Here is a 19,680-nt window from a genome sequence, read left to right as displayed (position 1 = left end):
GAGCACTCGAGTGAGTGCATTTTTGGTTTAAGGATTTGTTATTTACCACCAACTACAAGTTGGTGGTAAATACCGAATACCTTTTAAAAAGCAATTTTGTGCTTTTTTAAAAGTGCCATGTGGCAGACATACATGCCCTTGGGCATGTATGTGCGCCACATGTGCACACATGCATGATTCAGGGGTGCAGCAGGGTGTCAATGTGACACCCTGCCACTCTTGAATATGCTCCCCCTATTACCGATTTGGTATTTACCGAATCGGTAATAGTGAATGGCTTCCCATTCATTGCTATGGGCCTCCAGGCCCATAGGAATGAATGGGAAGGTATTCCTTATTACCGATTCGGTGAATACCGAATCGTTAATAACGAATATTACCGAATCGGTAAAATTTACCGATTGTTTACCTACATTCTATTTACCGATTCTTAAATACCGAATCGGTAAAATTCGGTATTTAGGAATCGGTAAATAGAAATTACCTACATATGGCCCTTAGTGGCTTGACTAATGTAGATGTCCCGCAACCGTAATCCACATTTGGGCTGGTAAATCCACCAGACAGGGACCTCAGGTAACAGGCTTAAGTCCTGAGCACCTTCAATTGTGAAATCTTCCAATTCGCTAAAATAATAGACCTGCTGAACATGTAATGTAAATTCCTGTGATGTTACGGACTTTCATGTCAATTCCTGTGATGTCACACACCATCATGTCACTTCCTGTGATAATTCCTAACTTGGAGAGTCCCCCCCACTTCTTTTTTTAGGACTTGTGCCCTGTTCTCCGCCCTCACTGTTCCAGACATCTTAAGATTTGGGGAATAAAGTCTAAATATACTCCTCTCCCTAGAGGACTTGGCGGTTTACCTTAGGAGTCTGACTTGCACACAGTGTCACATCTTTTCATTAGGATGAGGCCCGGGTCTCACCTCCTCAGTAGTTTATAGGACTCGATTTCTCTCCAGCCCATCAGCAGCATTGCGTAGAACGCAATGCCACACCAGGAACCTTGAATGTCTGCAAAGTCTGCATCTCTCTCTCAACCTGCATTCTTCCTTAAGGTATCAGGGTCTTCCAATTAGAGTGCCCATATTTTTGGCTTCAGCAATGATTGTCTCCAGGCATACATCAGGCATAGCGACTGGCTCGACCATAACTCCTGGCCACAACCGCTGCACCACCTGGGGTTTCCGACTTCACTCTTTATAGGAGGAGTTTTGCCATACTGCTTCTCCAGCATTCATCTTGATTTCTGGCTATTGTTCGAATGGTTCTGGCTCAAGGATCCTGTCAGATTCAGCACAGCTGAATTGGTTCTGCCAGGAGCTATTTCACAGAATCACCATCACCAACAGCATCCATGAAAGGCCCCTCAGTCTTACACTTTCTTGAATAACTAGCAATAAAGTAAGTCTGTCACAAAACGAAAACGTTTGGCCAGACTTTCAGACTTTTTTTGTTGTTACGTTGGATCACTGATAAAAAAAAATAAACTGTACATATTAAAGACGTTTACAACAAATAGAGCACTTTCAAGTTTTGTGAGAAATGTTCTCTGTTTTAAACTTGGCCTTACTGAAATATGTTATTTACTTGTCCACAAAACTTCATATTAAAATTATTCAGTTGAACAAATCAATAACAAGTCTGTGTAATAAAATTCGTTAGAGGATTCCTTCTATAAAAAAATGTCTGGACCCTGCAACTTATTCATAAAATGTTTGTTAAATTTCAAATGATGAAAAGCTGCTGAACACCACTTTAGATAAACTAAAAATAACTTTTGATTGGTAAATCTGCAGCCGTTTTAAATATCAGTAAATATCAAAGAATATAATCGATATTTTATTTTAAAAATGTATGATAGTTTTTTGATCAGTGTACAATGACAATTTTTTTTTTTTTGCATCTACACAAAACATATTCAATTTGGAGAGAGTAAAATGGCATTGAACAAGTTCATGGTAATGTGTGTTAAGGACAATTAAGTGGCAAATTTAAAACTGAAAGACCCTTCAATGCTAGAAATATAAACAAGTAATCAGTGGTTAATGCAGCTAAACTCATTATTTAGATGTAAACCCTGTAAACAAGGTGGAACGATTTCACTCCTTGTTAAAAGTATTTTGATTTGTGACAACACTATTAAAGGAAAATGAAAAGGAATTTTCTGTTTGCTTTTTGGTTTACCCCGGACATGTGACTTCAAGATATCAACTTACAAACTTATCCTTTGCATCATTTCAATCAATATCGGAACTTGCCGTAAACAATTATAATTAAATTGATGTTAGAAGTGACAGTGCTAAACCGAATCTATCCAGTCTGGCTTTTCTCTCTTACCTCTTCTGTCTACTAAGCCATGTTACAAGTGTGCTTAGAAACATTAAACTAGACTCTGAATTCATATTTCTTGTTTTTTTGTAAAACATGTCTGAAATGATCATTTATATACAGAATGTTTATTTATAGAATGGCAATAATAAACCACGACCTGTTCATCCCCACTGCTGTAAATCCAGTGACGTTATGCCATAGCCACGGATTGGCGTACCTCGCTTGGAAGCTGAATTATTCAGTGTACACAATGCACAACAGCAATCACAGATGCAGAAACCAAGAGAGTCTTAGGTTAGGTGGTATTTACAGTTTAGCTAACAAAATCTCCACAAAAAATGGCATTCGCAACAACTGAATGGCTGATTTGTCCTTGTGGGCTATTTGCACACATGCTTGGGCAAATACGGGCAGATACTTTTGCGACATTTCCAACATGGCAATATTTGATGGTTAAGATTCTTTCTACACAATGGGCATTTCCTTGTACTCTGTCCGGGGCTGCCCTGGTGAGTTTTTTTTAACAGTGATCTCAGGTCTTCCTGGATGGAGTTATCCGTAGCATGCTGAACGTCAATAACTTGGATCCTTAGTGGGTCCCAAACGCAGTCTTCTTCAAGACCACTAGGAACTGATTTCATGCCGCAGTTTGGGGGCACCCAGGCAGTGTCATAACCCTGTGAATGCCAACTCTTTTGCATTGGATGGTTATCCTGGTCTATCTTCTTAACTTTTCCAACGTCTACATTAAGTATCAACACAACTTTGTCTTTTGCCGCTGCCTTAAGGGGGTACCTATGGGCCTTTTTCATATCTCTGCTAATATAAACCCCTGGACCCAACATTCCATCTGCAGAGGGCTTGAATCCATTGGTGATGATGGAGCGCGCTACAGCAACAAACGTTCCATGATACATAGTGTAGCATCTTCCGGTTTCAGGTGTCTGTCCAGCATCTAGGTGAACATCGTCTTCCTGGAATATTTCCCATCCATGGAAATCAAGAGACATTTTTGGCCTGCAAAATAAAAATGTGTTTTGAATTAACTTCATATTTTAAGAAGCATGACTGAAGAAGATTGCCAACTAAACTCATGGTGCTTGCACTAGTTATCAAAATGTAATTGTCTAGTCTCTTTGAGAGTGCTAGTAAAGACTCTATTCCCGATGTAAGAGCAACAATTGATTGCTTTAGTCTCATAAGTATGCCATAATTACTCTTCCTAATAAGAATATGTATCTGTTACATTCAACACCATTAAAATATTTTGGATCAACCTGTTTAAAATCCAAGAAACCAAGATGTCGGGCTAATATTAGGTATGGATAGTGAACTGGCACTCTAGACATATCCTGTATATATCGTCTTGATTAATGGTAGACGGGTTTTGGATTTATGTTTTTAGATGTATAGGTTGACCCTTGACTCAGCAGATACCTTTTGTGGTGAGGCAAAGAGCCGCTGGAATAAAGAGTACAGCATTATAATTCATGTGCCATTACAGAATGTATTCTTTGACTTTCTGGTGGAGGTAACACATGACTTGTACATGAGTTTAGATATGAGCCTGGCATCCACTGAGAGCCAGAGCTGCCATTTTGAGGTGTGGTCTCTTTTTTTCCGGTACACCACCACTTGTCATGAGAGTAAACCTTTTGTTTAAAATAAGCTGACATGCTTAAACTCCATGATCCTTACTGGCCAATTACCAGAGAATGGTACCCAATAGGGCAAAATAATAACATACTCTAGCCATGTAAAGCTGTAATATATTGTTTTGCAACTGTGGCAATGGGTGCACCCCATGATAACTCTGACCCCTTCATTTTTTATATTATTTTCTTAGATCCCTCAACCTTCTCTTTCTCAAAAAGTAGAGCGAGAAAATCATAGTTTAACCCAGTTGGACACAAGTGAGATTTTAGTGAACGTTCAGGCATTGAGCATTAGCCAGTTGATCTGAATCAATTCCTCTATATAAGCCAGTCAGCTATGTAAGCCATCACATTGACTACCACATCCAATGACTCTCAGATAGGTCTTGGTTTGATGCTGCTGTAAGCATCCATCAAGGTCCAAAGCAGAGATTGACATGGACTGCAATTTACAATAAACCATGTGATACTTTTGAGGCAATGTTGGTTGCTGGGGGATTAGCAGATATTGACAGATACTTAGTAATATTCAGTGCTACTGAAATTATGAGGCAGTGGGGCACAAAATTATGCATGCAACAGCTAATTGTAATACCATGGTCCATTTTAGTGCTGTTGTCACTAGAATGACCGGTATCAGCATTTTCCTGGCACAGAAACTGTTTACATATGGTGAACTGGTTATTATAAATTTGAGTTGTGAGCTAGAATTTGTTGTGGCTGCAATCTATAACCGTGATGGGCACAGCTAAAGGAAATTTTAAAATTGCCAGGGTCGTGCTTACACATGCTTAATCTAGAAATGTGTTGTTTCTGAATGTTTGTCTGTTTGGTGAGAGTCCAGATCGAGGCAGGGAGTGAGTTCTAATCATACTCTACGTAGTCCTTCCCTGCTCCCATCAAACTGCAAGGCCTAGGGTGTTTTGGGTTAGATGCCTTCCTTCTATCACTGGTTCCCACACTCGGGCACTCCTGGCAAGGGTAATGGTATTACCCCTTGTTACATGCCTACCATCATCCAGCAGTGTGTTGGTGTGCAATTAGTATCGCCTGGGAATGAAACAAAGACCCAGATGCAGCATTTTCCCCAGTCCTCGAGTCAAATCTTTGGATATACACAATCATATCTCTTGTACGGGTTTTTACATATTTTTTGCTGTGCTATTTTACTTATTTAGCTGCATTCTGTAATTGAGACTAGTAGCCAACAAAGGAGTTTTAAATGCACCAGGGGCTTGCTTGTACATATTTTACCTTAGAAGTATTGTTTCAAACTGAGTGTCTACTTGTGTACAGGTGTACCTCTTTTTCACCCCTCCCCGGTAAGTGATACATTCTAATTGGTGTCCCTTCAGACCCTCCGTGCTCTCATCCCACTACCAGGCTTGGGGAACAGGGGTTAGATTGGATGCCTGTCTTACATCACAGGCTCACACCTTTGGGGCCTCTCTCCTTCTATCATCTGACTTAGCTACTTAACCCTTCCTTCCAGGGCGTTCAGGGGAATGGGAGATGCTTAAGGGTGTCTTCCCATTGTACCTTCTCTATTTGAGCATGTTAGGCCCAAACAGGCCCAAGGACCATCACCTGTGCCTTCCTTCTTTTGCCTATTCTTTATAAGCACCACAAAGCACTCTATATAACTCTTCTGGTGGGTCAGCAGTGCATCCAGTGGCCTGGGGCTTCTGACACTACTGAGTACATTCCATATACTCCAGTAAACCACAGCGTTTCTGCGGATTATGCACTTCCACACTAAAGTTAGCAAGTACCTCCATGCATGCAACACTCTGTAATACCCTGTGCTTATGCACAGTGACATTCAGTGCTTCCACTATGTCGTAGAACTCTACACCCCTTCACTCAAATTGTACCATGGAGACCAAACCACAAACAATGCCCTTTCCAACATTAATTTCAAAGGTTGCCCAGGAAGCACTTTATGGCCTCACCACTGGTATGAAGTGCTAAATAAATAATACTGTCAGACCAGCAGAAAGTACTTTGGGCCTCGCAGGCAACAAAAAAGCACTATACCATTACGATACTATAACTAATTTCTTTGTTAAATGCGCAAATTATTGTAGTGTATTGATATATACAAAGAGAGTTCCATGCATCTTGCAAGGCCTACAGCAGACGATGAGTTGTGTGGCAATTCTGACGAATCATGTTCAAGATGAAAATGCTGTTACTGCATATTCACATTTTTCCAGTGGTTGTGGTAATATTTTATCCAAGAATTACACCAATAATGTAACAATCCAGTTTTTTCACTCCTCCTACTGCATACCTGAACATTGACTGGGATGGAGTATCATGTGTCAAGTGTCATGAAGTGATCCAACATAATAAGCATGGGCAAGGGGAACACATCCACTACCTCCACACAGGATACCCCCATATATTTATTAATGCATTGTTTTCTGTGGCAAGGCCTGGGTCCAGAGTCCGTAACTGAAGATCACATGCAAGATCCCATTTGTCAAAATGTGTCAATGATGAGTCAGCCATCATCACTGGCATTTTTCAGACTATGCAGCCTAAATTACATTTAGGTCTTGTCTACAGACAGCTTTAACTGTCTATTGGCCAAAGCAATTGTTTCCAATATTCACAGAGTGCTCAATGAGTGCATGGCTTTATTGGCCTCCCTATTCTTGTCTTTGTCCCACGCAGCAGCATTTCACTCTCACAGTGTTCTGACTGGACGAGTTGTATTCTTCCACTGCTAATGTCTGGGAACTATTTATACTTTTACCTGTTCTGTTAGCATTTGACTTAATACCTGACGGGAGTCCATCTGTTGCTCCCGCTCTTCTACCTCTTTCTGTTTCTGCTCCTCCATCTTGCTCTTCACATCCTCACTGTGCTTTCTCATTGTGTTGCCTCGTAGTGTCACTCTCCCACCTGTGCCTCTGCATGCAGCCTCTATGCTGTTTCCACCGTGTCTCTCTTCCCCCATATACCTTCTTGCTCCATGGTTCTGCTGAACTTAAGTTTACTCCCCTAGCTACTTCCCCAGCTCATTGCATGTGCAATTTCATGGCATCCTCCTATCTCTCTCCACACCCCGCTCGCTGCAGCCTCGCTGTCTCTTGCTTAGTCAATCCATATATATTTTTTTATAGCAATTGCCCATTTTTCTAAGGTCAGTGCAGCTTGTTTTATGAACAGGAACAGTCCTCCTAAAACAAGCCCAGATGATTATAGACAATAAGCTCTGCACTGCAGTGGAGCAGTAGGTAATATTCCCACAACTCATTGTCGGCATGGCATTGCACTGAATTATAGAAGTGGTGATGGCTTGAGCATGCCTCACCTAGATCGTTAGTGTGTCTGCTTTTGTCCTCTGGGTCCTCAGCCCATTTGTTCAGCAAGTCCACTTTTTCGGTGAGGGCTGCAAGCTGTTTTTTCAGTGAATCTCTAATCAGGTTGATGGTGTGCAGTGCAGATACACTGCGTTCACTTTGACTGCCAATTTGCAGTGGTTGTTTCAGAGGATTCTCATATCTATCCTTATGCAATTAATTTTAGCTTCCAATGCCTCCATTGGGGCACTTATGGCATCCAGAATGCATTCCACTTTGTCAAGATCTGGCCCCGTCAATGCAAGAGTGAGTCAATGGGTGGATAAAAGGTGAGATGAATGCAGGTATGAATGACCAAGTGTATAGATAATCAGTGATAAAATCCTTGAATGGATGGATGAATCACTGCATGGATGGAAGCGTCTAAGCACTTTTAGCTACAGGCCAGATCAAGTGGCTTTGACAGTGGTTTTTGTCTGTTCTACTATTACATAAAAGCAAGTTACAGTTATTATTATTGGCTGGCATGGCCAAGCCGAGCACGAAGATGACAGCACACTAGAAAGCTCTGGCCTGCCCTTCCCCCATCTGTACTCAGTAAAGCGCACCTTACACCATACCGAGCTTCTGCGACAAGAGAGATGCTGTAGGAAGAAGCACTATTATATGGTGATGCTGGTTAGACTTCACCATGCAATACTCTCAGAATACCCCAAAGATGGTCCTTGGATTCACAATCATAAATCCTTAGCTCAGACTGTCAGAGGGTTCAATCACTCCTAGCTCTAGCATCTTGCTGACCTCAGTTTTGATGCAAGCTTTGACTTGATCAGACTGGCTGTATACTTTGTTTTTGACAGGGAGGCTGTCACCAGTGTCTACATCATGGGTACACCATGTTGTCTGACCAGGGGCCAAAGAAAAGAGCTCGGCAAACTGACCTATGTCTTGCCAGCAGTGAGCCTGCTATTGGTCAGTCAGAGAGTCTGATAAAACAAGACCCTGTACTGAACCACCTTGTGGGTTGTTTGACAGTAGGTCAGGCAGGGGTTTGCTTTCCTCTTCCTGGCCTCCATCAGTGACCATGCACATGGTCATGTCAGCTCTGTCCTGGTGTGGCTTTAGGTGATTTATATGGAGAACTCCATGAGGACTCCTAGAGATGCCTGTCTACTAAGTAGCAGACTTCCCCTTTCTTCTCCAAAATAGGATAGGGCCCAGACCACTTGTCCTGCAGGGCCCTGGGAGCCACAGGCTCAAACACCCACACCAATTGACCTGATTGGCACTCACCAGTGCTGATGTTTGGTCATACCAGTGTTTGATAAGCTCCTGGAGGGCCTCCAAATGTTTGTTTGGTCTCATGTACGAAGCCCTTCAGGAACGCAGGCCCAGTACACAGTCCACCATGTCCTGTTTGGGCTCTTTGAGAGGATCCCTTACTGTCTTACAGGTTGGCCAAATAAAACTGCAAAAGGGCTGAACCAAACCCCCTTTTGTGAAACCTCTCTATAGGCAAACAAGAGGCAAGGTAATAGCACATCCCCATCTTCTTCTGAGTTTTTCAGGGAGGCCCATTATCATGCCTTTCATGCTTTTGTTGAATTTTTCAACAAAACCATTTGTCTGAGGGTGATAGGGGTGGTTAACTTGTAGCTCACCAACATACTCAACATGTGTCACTACACTTGATACCTTACCGCACAGCAATCAAATTCATCGAACAATTTCAAACATGTTTAATATTGTACGCTATTTTCAAATAATCAAATTGAAGATCATCATTCTACTCTGGTTATTGAAGTAGAAATTATTCCATATGTGTTGATCTCTCTTAATCAAACGACATCTGCAGATACATTCTGGTTTGAAACAACATAAAGACTTTCTTGAAAAACATAACCAAGATGTCTTGTTTGAACATTGTGGAGAAATTCCTCGAAAACTCCATAGAAGATGCCTAATGCATTTCGGGATTAAAATTCCCTTCTTTAGGGGCCACTATAAATAGAAAATCATAAATATCATGTAGTGAGTTATCTCATAATAAACAGGGAGAAATAAGACCAATCAAATGCATGTCCATTAAATAATGCACTGAATTAACATAATCGTATTCGAATACTATAAAAAAGGTGGACCCTGAGATAAAAGTTAACTGATAGATGCCTGTGACCATAAACCTGAACCCAAACCTTGACCAATGCCATAAAACAAAAGATGACAAAAGAGAACTGACATTCTCAAACTGTGCACAAGGTGATAAAGTACAAAATTGAAAAACTAAACGCCAGAGTGCTATAACACTAAACAATGCAAAACCCCAGTGAAAATGTGACACAATTGCTCTATGAATTGGAGTGCTGTGTGGTCAGGTATCAAATGCAGTGACACTTTTTAAAATAAATCTTTTTATTAAACAACCAAACAATTATGGCAGTAAACTGCCACCGTACTTTGACATTAACGCTATCTTAGCCATCATTGGGTTACATTATACAGTTTTCAGAACATCGCATAAATTACAAATTCAAGGCAGTTCTACCCACTCTGGTACACATCCCCCCCTCCCTCTGTGCACATGTGCCTGATCAAGAGGTGCAGTTTGAGGGAAAAGGGGACCGGCAATGTCAATTCCCACCCTCTCAAAGAGAGTCCCAACCACTGGAAGTAGAGTTAGGGAAGTCTTTGGTTGTGCCCCTGTCTTGCCACTGGCTTGATATGTGACACAGGAGTGATAAAACTACTTCACTTTTCCAGACATCTGGGGCCAATGCAAAGTGGGCAACCAACCTGTCCCAGGTTTTGGTTGGTATCAGATGTCTAGCTAGGGGGATGTCATGTGCTAAGGACAGAATAAACTCTCTGCACTCCTGGAGAACCATCACTCTCCTGGCTGCCCCTGGTCTGGGGTCCCTGGCCTCAGTGTACAAAAGCCCATGTTCCCAGTAGACCCTATGGGTACCACTGACATCTCCTTATTCTTGCTTTGCAACTTGCTGCTTAAGGCCTTCATGAGTTGGGCATGTCTTTTGCTCTTGGCATAGGTAATCTCTGGAGAATTCCCTTGCACTTATGAGCTCTGCCAGGTCAGGTTAGACTCCTTTAGCTGCATTTCCCCCCTCCGGCACCTGAGCATCTCCCTCATGAGAACGCTCCCCGGTCCTGTGATTTCTTTGAAGCTGCCTTAGCAGTCTTCTTGCCCTTTCTCTTGCTCTAGGTGCCTTGGTCCACTGTTTTAGGATCCAAGCTCCCATGACTTTCCTGATGTGCTGCCTGTGCTCTTGTGGTAACACACCCACTCATGGAAACCCAGCATTTCTGCATGAGCCTTCCTCTCAACTTCTGCCCAAAAGAAGTCTCCAGATCATTTCCCAACAGGCACTCCACTGGGATGGCAGTGGACACAAAAGCCTTCTCTGGGCCAGTAACCCATCCCCACTCTAAGCTTATCAAGGCCATTGGATGGAGCTTAGTCTCACTGTCAGCATTGGTAATCTGGTGACTAACACCAGATATCATTTGGTCTGGGGAAACCAGTCTAGCAGCCACCATAGTGACACTGGCACCTGTATCCCTCAGAGCCTCTACCTCAGTCCCACTGATTTTAGGCCTTTGTCTATACTTCTCCAGGCTTAGAGACAAGACAGCCAGGGCTTCAATATCCACCCCACCCAGGGAAACTAAAGTAGCCTTGATGTATACTCTGGCCTCTAAGAGTACACTTCCACCCCTACACTTATGCGAGCCAATTCCTTGGATTGTCCACCACTAGGGGACTTTTTTGAGCATGCTGCAAATCCTCTCATGTCCTGGCTGATGAGAGTCATGACATAACTCAGTAGCCTTTACTGGATCCCAATTCTTACCCTGATTTCCTTTGCCTTTGGTCTGGGAAAAGTCTCCGGGTCCACCCTCCTGAGAAGAATTTTAGGGGCCTTTAGAGAACTCCTTCCTTTTATCTTTGTTGTTGCTTACCTACTTCCCTTGCTGGGAGGTCTAAGAAACCTTTTTTGATCACTCCCACCATGGGTCTTTCTGGACACCCTGGTTCGGACCCATTTGCCAGCTATCATCCCCAACTCTCTGGGATAAGACAACTTGGAATCCATCAAATGCTGATGCAATTTCTCTGTGGTACAATTAGACAGAACATGCTCTTTCATAATTAAATTATAAAGCTCATCATAAGTGTCCACCTCATTACCTTTTATCCAGCGTCCTAGTGCTCTCTAGTCCACAAAGTCCACCCATGTTTGGTTTTGACCTTTATAGGTGTCCCTAAACTTCAATCCGAATTCCTCCGTGGATAGCCCAAATCCTTTTATCAGGGTCTCCTTCATATGCTGATAGGACTCAGACACAACCTCATTAAGGGTCAGAAGTCTATCTCTGCCCTTCACTGAGAATAACTCCCACAGTAGAAAAGCCCCAGTGCTGGTGACCTATCCTCCTCATTTTACAGGTCCTCTCAAAGCTGCAAACCATTTTTTAAGGTCATCACCATTACTAAACCTGGGGACAATCCCTTTGAGGATCCTAGGGTCAAAAGATTCCTCCTCCCTAATAAAGCTGGTGTCACCATTATCTTTGGGCTTCAAGCCCATCTTGACCCTTCTTTCTTCAAGGGCTAGTCTCCTTTTCTAGAGTTCAATCTTTTTCTCTGGGGGTCTGCTAGAGTGACTCCAGAAGGGGGTCTGGGAAAGGGTATAGAGTTTTGGCATTCACCTTCTTCCCCATCATCATCAGTTTGGGCTACAGCATCATCCTCACCCTCTACAGGGTCTACGTCTGAGGAATTGCCCTTCATCTCTAGTTTTTCCTTTTTATTTGAGCTGAGGGCTTTTTCAAGTTCCTCCTTTTTAGCTGCAACTCTATAGCTAATCCCCTTGCTTTGTACAAAACACTCAGATCACTTATCTTCAGGCTGAGTTGAAGGACAGGTCAATATTCTCACCAGCCTCCATTCTGCCTCACATTTTACTTGGAAGTTGGGACCTTTTTAAAACTTTAAATACTTTTAAAACTTTTCCTAACTTTTCAACGTCTTTTTGTTGTACCATTGGAATGGGGGTCTACACAGGGCCCTAACATTCCAACATACACAAATCGAAAAAAAATTGAAAAAGTTATTTTTGAATCAAAAGTCAATAGTGGATTTCTCATGCAAAAATCACTTATGATCCAGTGGTACTGTGAAACACAAGTTCAGGATCCCACCACTGTAACACCAATGTAGGAAGGTGGAGTATTATGTGGTGATGCTGGTTATGCTTCACTATGCAATACTCTCACAATACCCCAAAGATGGTCCTTGGGTTCACAATATTAAATCCTTAGCTCAGTCCAGGTAGAGTGACATAGAGCAGTCAGGCTTTACAAGAGGAATGTGCGTTTAGCATTTCAGAGTACCAGCATGGATGATAAGTAATTGACACAACTCGAAAGAAATCCGACAATGATTTATAATAATAAAGCAGATTTTGATGTAAATTTAAACACCAAAACAAAGTAAATCAGATAAGTATTATCAGAGTTTTAGATTTTAGAAGCAAAAGTAAATAAGTGTAAAACAATACTGCAAAACGTTATCATTGAGATCAAAGGTAAAAAGCACTAGTGATAATCAGTCTCTTGTAGATCGAGTTGCGTGGAACCAAAGGAAGGTAAAGGTGACGCGGATACCAGGACCAAGCCATGACAGTCAGTTCAATTTTACCTGGCTCGAGAAGCCCGGGTGAAGAGTTGTGCTGGCTGTCCGTGGTGCTGAAGCGGGAGCTGGGGGGGAGCTGCTTTTATCACTTACACGGTGCTGGGGGGAACAGGGTGCAAAAATTTGACAACGTAGCAACTGCTGACGTCAGATGAAGGTTTTGCTGAGTTCATCCTTTGACTCCAGTACATTGTTTATACCTATGGTTTGGTGGGGATTAGGGCCACTAGTCCAGGGGAGTCTGGAGTTGCCTTTGGCTCTCAAAGGGGTCCCTCTGTCTTGGTGAACCGAGTTTTGGTCCAGGACGGTGCAGAGTATCACACCTTTGCTTTGTGCAGCTCCTGTTGTCGGAAACATGAGTCCCCTCTTTGTCCTCTGTCGCAAGTCTGATCAGAACTGAGGTTCTGGTTTCAGGGTTGGCCCTTAAATCCTAGATTTAGGGGCCTAGGTGCCAGTGGCCAATGGTTTATTAGCTCCAACATCTAATCCACCCCTGAAGTGACCACATCTGGGGATGTAGGTCACCTTTTCTACTCAGAACCCTCTATTCTACAAAATGTCATAAGTCTTCCTCAGCTGTACAGACCAGGTAGCCCACCCTATTGGTATAGCTAAGTGTACACCTCCTGAATACTTAATTTTCCCACCCGCCCAGGAGCAAATGTGTCTGGGGGTAGGGGCAAAGCTGTTTCCTCCTTTGGGAGGTAGCCTGGTTGCATATAACAGGCTATGCAGCTTTTGAAGCTCACCGCCTCGATGAGCCACTTCACTAGCCATCCTGTCAGGGACGGAGGTATGACCTTACTGTCCAGGCCATTGTTTCTGACCACTGGGAGAGTTCACACCTCTTGGCAGCAGGCAAGATTCCTGTCTTGGCGGCAGCAGCTGCAGGCTGACAGAGCACAAGAAAGGCTGGGGCACCCAGGTGGGCAACTGCAAAGGTAGCCATCTGAGTGCATGTCACATTGTCCCGAACACACGATTCATGTCATGGGTGATAAGGGACGTTGTTTGGTACCAAACATGACATATTTTGGTGGTACCATAATGGAGCTGCAAACCTCAGGATTCCCCGGGTGCAAGCTCATGTTATCATACAGGCTTTCTATCATTTATAGTACCCTATAATGGTAAAGACCACTTAAAGGACATATAAACTTGCACTTACATGTCAACACCTTTAATATAATGCCCTCTGGGTCTTAGGAGACCTCCCTTTATAGTGACTGGCATATATTAAAAAATAGTGCATTAGCTTTGCCACACATGGTGATGGCAAAGTCGAATTTGAGTAATTTGCACTGCTCCTGCAGTCTGCAATGGCAGGCCTGCTGTCAGTAGTTTACATGGGACACTCAGGGTGTCACAAACAGTGCTTCAGGCCCCGGTGACCCCTTTAACGATGATCCCCTGGGTACCATCAGTACCAAATACCAGGGACTTATGGGGGGTTATAGTCCTTGCCAATGGGGGTACCAATTCACACATACCAGTTTTAGGGAGAGAGTCCTATGGCCAGTGCAGCAGGTTTCAGTGAACGTTCAGAGGAATAACCAAGAGCATTGGAGCAAAAAGTGGAGGGGTGACCCTACAAAAAGTGCACTTTCCTACAGATGCCTTCCTGGGCTGTCTCATGCCAGGAGGGCCACAAATGCCAAGGCTAGATCCCTGAGCCTGGTACTGGTCTGTACCCGACAGGCCCTTGCAATGCATTGGAGTTCATCTGGGGCCCTCTATTGTAGGTGGAAACGTGAGGTCGACCGCTGGACTCTAGCACAGGAAACAGCACTGAGAAACGAAGAGAGGATGAGTCTGGGAGATCGGCCTATTGGGGAGGATTGGGCATCTGTCCTGGCAGCCTTTGTGGGGGCAGTGGATCCAGAGACAACCCAGCCAATGATAACACTGGTTCTGCTCAGGGCCGGACTGGGAACCAAAACCGGCCCTGGCAAAGTGCTCCCCCCCCCCCCCCACACACGTTGGGGGTGCGGCCGAGCTCTTTGCTAGGACCGGTTTTCGGCCGATCTTGTTACAGGGCCGATTTTGCAGCTATGCTGCAAAAACGGCCCTGTAACAAAAGCGGCCCGCCTGGGGCCCAAAACCGGCCCCCACCCTTGCAGCGCACCGGGGGATTGCCCGGTGCCCGCTACGGCCAGTCCGGCCCTGGTTCTGCTGTAGTTATTGTCTGCCCGATACATTATTAACATGCACACAAGACTAGAGACTGAATATAAGCCCGATGTTACCTTTGCATTACATGTTGATTGTCGATGCACTGCTGTTGCAATGCCTGAAACTGACCGACGAAGTTCTACTTGAATACCCCTAGTTATGCCATCTGAGCTCGCAGTTTTCTGACCCTTTACATTCTTCATATATAAGCTGTATGGGCCACCATGGATAATAGAGAACAGTCTGCTTCTGTTGTCGTTTATAATTGCTATGCATATGACTCAGCTTGTAACCAGAGAAGTTCGTAATACTATGGGTGGCTATGTTTACGACTGTCAGAGAGTGTATGTAAAAGCCAATAAATAAAGTTTAAAAAATAGTTATTATTATTCTTGTTATTACTATGAAACCAGAACCGAGGATTTTGGACAGTTCCAAAAGGTGAATATATTAATCTTTCACTTTAGAAAGCCGCATAGTATCACTGTAGTTATTGTTAATTAGAATATGTGTAGCAGTAAGCAGCCATTAGTGTGGCAGTGCAGCACCTCATCACACCCAGGTTCCTGTATTTGTCATTAAGGCACCAAAGAGTGTGAGATGGGATGAAGGATAGCAGAATGAGGAAAGGAGTCAAAAAAGACTATATAGGTGCATGCATTTGAGTGAGTTTAGGATGGAGGTTTAAATTCTGGTAGTTACTTTACAACACTTGTAAGCTCCTTGTGTGCAAGAATCATTGTAACCCCAGCAAGACGTTTTAAACATTTTTGGTGCTTACCCTCTTCTAGCAAATATGCTGGTTTCTTATTAATTATTGTGCCCTCTTGTGACCTCTGCTGGTGCTGCAACAAGAATACTTCCTATAGTCGCCTTAATGACACTGTAGCCCTGAGCAGCAATAATCTATTCTAAATAACGCATTACTAAACACTGCCTGACTAGGACTGAAGAAGGTGGATGCAGTGCACTAAACTCCCAATGGCTCAAAAGCACAGACTTATAGTCCCCATGCAGGTGGGTCATCCTGCGGCAAAAACCAGGAAAAGAGGTGGAATAGCAACAGACACACGCAGGCAGTAACCAAAGAGCCAAGATTTCAGCACACTCAGGGATTGGTAACAAACACGGTGTGCCCACCTGAGAAATGGCAGAAGAAATAAGCCGCAGTGAAGGGACAAACTGCAATGCAGTGAAAGGACACCTGTGTGAAAACAAGAGGCGACACCAATCGCTGGCACCCAGTGGCACGCATGGAGTATGCTAGTACAGAGAGGTGGATGCTAGTGCAGGACCTCAAGCACTTGATCTCGCCTCCCCCCACGACCCCAAGTAAGGTGAATGGCCACATAACCTGCAGGGGAATACTAGAGGGGACAGCCACTTAGTGTTTCCTCACTGCCTATTGGGTAGTATTTTTTCTGTGTCCTTCTGGCCTGAAAGTTGGCCAGTGTGAGATCTCGCCTCCCCATGACCCCAAGTATGATCCTACTTCCGGAAAGGCGGTGGGCACCACACCTGTATATTCCTATTTCGGTGGTCAGCAGCAGTTAGTCCTAAACGGCGCTGCACTCGTATGATCACCTGTAAGCTGACCCTATCTGTGTACTGCATAACAGAATATAAATAAACTTTCGACAGTTTTCCCACAAAAAAAGGTGGGTGGTCTGTTTTTTGTTGATGATGTAACTGTATTTGTCACAAAAGTATGTGCGTAGCCATGTCAGATGACAGAAGGGCTAGGGGTGGAACCGCTAAGACAGTAACTGTCTAGGGAGACCCATGCTGAAAAAATGACTGAGGAGAAATGAATGAGCAGGGAGTTGTCTCTGAACAAGCGCTGGATGTACTGTTCAAAGGAGTAGCAGAAAAGAAGAACAGCGTGGGAGCAAGGAGACGACCTCTGGATGCACACAACATGAAATGTTAAGGGAATAAATATCAGTGTAAAGACAACAGGTGGGGAGCAGGAAGGAGTGAGCTAAAGCGTGGGGTATAAAGCTTGGTTACAATTAAGGAGGTGCTGACCCAAAGTTATTTCTTCAGGCAGAGCCCTTCCCCCCACCCTTCGTACCAAAAAGTCTCTGATTTAAAGATATTTAAAAAAGTCCCGCCAGTCCAGTTGAACATTTTCTCTTAGTTCTTCAAAGGATTGTATCCCTGCAGGGGAGAGGAGGCACCCTATATGATTTATTCCTGCCTCGTTCCACTTGTTAATGCAATTATCTTTAAATATCTCCGGCAGAACAGGGTTATCCCTTAGGGGGGTATAAAATGATATTCACCCTATACCCAGCATTCTTCTCACAGCCTTCCATACCTTAAACCCACTAATCAGTGTTTTAAATTTCACTTTTTATCTTAGTTGTCGTACAAGTGTCGCCAGAGATATCTGTTACTTTTACTGTCCAAAATTAGCTGAAAGATAGATGGCAAGTCGCCCCCTGGTAACATCTCTATCCCAGTATTCTGTAATAGCTCACAACTATAAAGCAACACAGATGCCCAATAGTATGCTTTTAAATTTGGGAGAGCCAATCCTCCTCTTTCCTTTGGCAGGGTCAATAGTTTATATGCTCGCCGGGGTTGCACATATGCCCAGATGAAACTTGAGAAGGTGCGTTCCATAGATTTGAACCATTGATCTGAAAATTCTAAACATATAGCTCTGAATAGATATAACATTTTAGGGAAAAACACAATTTGCAAGGCATTAGCCCTACCAATTAGAGATAGATGTAGATTGTCTAGGCGACGGAGATCTTACTGCATTGTGCCCAGCATTGGATTCATGTTTAGGTCCACCATATTCTCGAGATTAGATGTAATGCAGATTCCTAAGTATGTAGCCTTATCTACCACTCGAGGGTAGCGCATCTCGCTTTTATTGTTCAGCACGATCTGTGTTTTCTCCTGATTGAGTGTGTATCCGGATACAAGCCCAAATGTATTAGCCGCACTTTCAATAACAGACATAGCTGTGCTAGGGTCATCTGTTACAACAGCAATGTCATCAGCGTATGCCAAGGTCTTGGTCGAATAATCCTGAGACAAAATCGGTGCTATTTCTCTGTTTCCCTCTAGTCTACGAATAAAGGGGTCAATATAGATCGCAAAGAGCAATGGCGAACATGGGCACCCCTGTCGAGTTCCACGAGATATGATCAACTCTTTAGTAAGGCTACCGTTCACCATTACCATGGCCCTGGGGTTCACATATAGTTTCTGCACAGCCTGGATAAACCCCATCTTGATTCCGACCCTAGACATAGCGGCCTACGAAAATTGCCATGACCCTATCAAAGGCCTTCCCGGCATCAAGAAGAACCAATGCCATGGGGTCTCCTGTACCTTCCATACTATCAAATAGGGTGATCACTCTCTGAATGTGATTAGTAGTTGATCTACCTGGAACGAAAACGTGTTGGTATTTAGCAATTACTTTATGAATGATCGGGGCGATTCGATTTGCCAAAACTTTTGAATATAATTTAGAATCTGCATTTATAAGAGTGATAGGGCGATATGAACCTAGCTGATCTGGAAGCTTGTTTTTTTAGGGAAAATGACTATCTTTACCCTAGACCAAGAATTTGGAGGCTGCCCCCCTTTGAAAATGTGTACGATTAAGTCAAATAAAATGCCTTTAATCTGATCTACAAACACTAAATAAAGTTACGAAGGTATATTATCCAATCCGGTTGCTTTCCCTTTCGGTAAGTTTTGGATTGTTGTTACAATTTCTTCTATGTTAGGGATTTCATCTAAGGTAAACTGATCTTCCTCATCAAACCTGTCGCTACCTCCTCTATCTAAATATCATAGGGGACGCCTTTCTGCATTTTTGCTGTGACCTGGTTGGAGTTGGGAGCTTGGAGTTTGCCATCAGCCGTCAACCCACTTCTTGCGGAACCCGCTCCGCGGGTCCCGCTGCGCTTGGAGTGCTGCCTGCCATTGTTTACAGGGGGATGCTGAGGGAAGGATATTGGTAGGGGCTGCGAGCGAGCGCGCGCGCTGCACTGGGACTACATATCCCAGGAGCGCCCGCCTGCCTGCCAGACTTGCTACACCTGGGCCGCTCTCCCCGACCCCTCCCCCCTCTCACCGAGCATTTATCAGCTGTTCTTTGGATCTGGCAAGTGGGACGCCTTTCTGCATTTTTGCTGTGACCTGGTTGGAGTTGGGAGCTTGGAGTTTGCCATCAGCCGTCAACCCACTTCTTGCGGAACCCGCTCCGCGGGTCCCGCTGCGCTTGGAGTGCTGCCTGCCATTGTTTACAGGGGGATGCTGAGGGAAGGATATTGGTAGGGGCTGCGAGCGAGCGCGCGCGCTGCACTGGGACTACATATCCCAGGAGCGCCCGCCTGCCTGCCTGACTTGCTACACCTGGGCCGCTCTCCCCGACCCCTCCCCCCTCTCACCGAGCATTTATCAGCTGTTCTTTGGATCTGGCAAGTGGGACGCCTTTCTGCATTTTTGCTGTGACCT

The 19,680-nt window shown here is 44.0% G+C and overlaps 1 protein-coding gene across 2 annotated transcripts in view; it reads right to left on the bottom strand.

Moving 5' to 3' along the window:
- Positions 1–1,838: 1,838 nt before the first annotated feature.
- The window catches only part of LOC146856834 (uncharacterized), a 207,217-nt gene continuing 189,375 nt past the window's right edge, over positions 1,839–19,680 (bottom strand). For both annotated transcript variants that reach the window (XM_085647265.1, XM_085647266.1), the window contains exon 2: positions 1,839–3,358. In XM_085647265.1, coding sequence (XP_085503391.1) covers positions 2,722–3,358 — 637 coding nt within the window. In that variant the 3' untranslated portion in view covers positions 1,839–2,721. The remainder of the gene's footprint in view (positions 3,359–19,680) is intronic.

This window comes from Triturus cristatus, chromosome 3_2 (genome assembly GCF_964204655.1).
Source record: "Triturus cristatus chromosome 3_2, aTriCri1.1, whole genome shotgun sequence".
In the NCBI taxonomy this organism is placed as follows: Eukaryota; Metazoa; Chordata; class Amphibia; order Caudata; family Salamandridae; genus Triturus; species Triturus cristatus.
This window is presented reverse-complemented; position numbering and strand designations above follow the sequence as displayed.